We start from the raw sequence: 836 nt of genomic DNA on the forward strand, positions 1-836 counted from the left end.
CACAAAAGTTGAATGGCAAAAACATATATAAAAACTAAATTTCTCTTTTACAGATGGCACTGCTTAGACCAGTAGTATTATTGCAGAACCTTCATTGTTGCAAGGAATTTGGACAAATACCTTGGAAAACAGTGAGTAGTGTTTTCATAAAGAAAAGGCTCCATCCATTTGCTTGCAGTGGAGTTTCAGATCAGATACAATCCTTGACAACCTTCCCAAGCTGTAAAAGAGTAAGTTATGAGAAGAAACTGGTGCAAAGGTACTTATGCAGCACAGTGGCTATTGACAAATTTCCAAAAGTCAAGAGGAAATGGGAAGGTGATGATACTCAAATCCTCACTAGTATGTTTGATCCGAGTGAAAGGACAGACAAAGAATGGGAAGAGGTGATCCTCCTCATGTCTCAGGGTGAACCAGGATTTAGCAAGGTCAGCTGTGATGCATTGGTGATGAAGCGATGCTTGCAAGCCTCTAACTATTTCATAGCAACTTCGTACATACAGTACCTGGAGAATCAGGGTAAAGAGCCAAACTTGGCAACTCTCTCCCTCTATCTACGTTTGTGTGGGCAGAGAGTTGTGGACTGTGGGGAAGAGAAAGTGCTGGAGCTCTACTATCAACTTCTTAGGAAAGCCAAAGTGAGTTGAGTTGTGAAGTATTGTTAACTTGTATGAGCTGAATTGACTTTTCATTATCAAAAGGAAATGCATTAAATGTTTAGAAAACACCTGCAGTGCTTTCAGGATGGAACTTATGTCTTGTAATTACATTTATCTAAATTCATTTAATCATATATAGTGGTGCAGTTTTAAGTGACTGCCTAGGTATTTATGCTT

At 39.0% G+C, this 836-nt stretch overlaps 1 protein-coding gene across 1 annotated transcript in view; it reads left to right on the forward strand.

Moving 5' to 3' along the window:
- Window positions 1-53: 53 nt before the first annotated feature.
- LOC119591356 (mitochondrial ribonuclease P catalytic subunit-like) overlaps window positions 54-836 on the forward strand; it is a gene marked incomplete at its 5' end in the record, with an annotated part of 14,486 nt that continues 13,703 nt past the window's right edge. The window contains 1 exon segment of the mRNA XM_037940093.1: window positions 54-638. Coding sequence (XP_037796021.1) covers window positions 54-638 — 585 coding nt within the window.

Source organism: Penaeus monodon, chromosome 28 (genome assembly GCF_015228065.2).
Source record: "Penaeus monodon isolate SGIC_2016 chromosome 28, NSTDA_Pmon_1, whole genome shotgun sequence".
Taxonomy (NCBI): Eukaryota; Metazoa; Arthropoda; class Malacostraca; order Decapoda; family Penaeidae; genus Penaeus; species Penaeus monodon.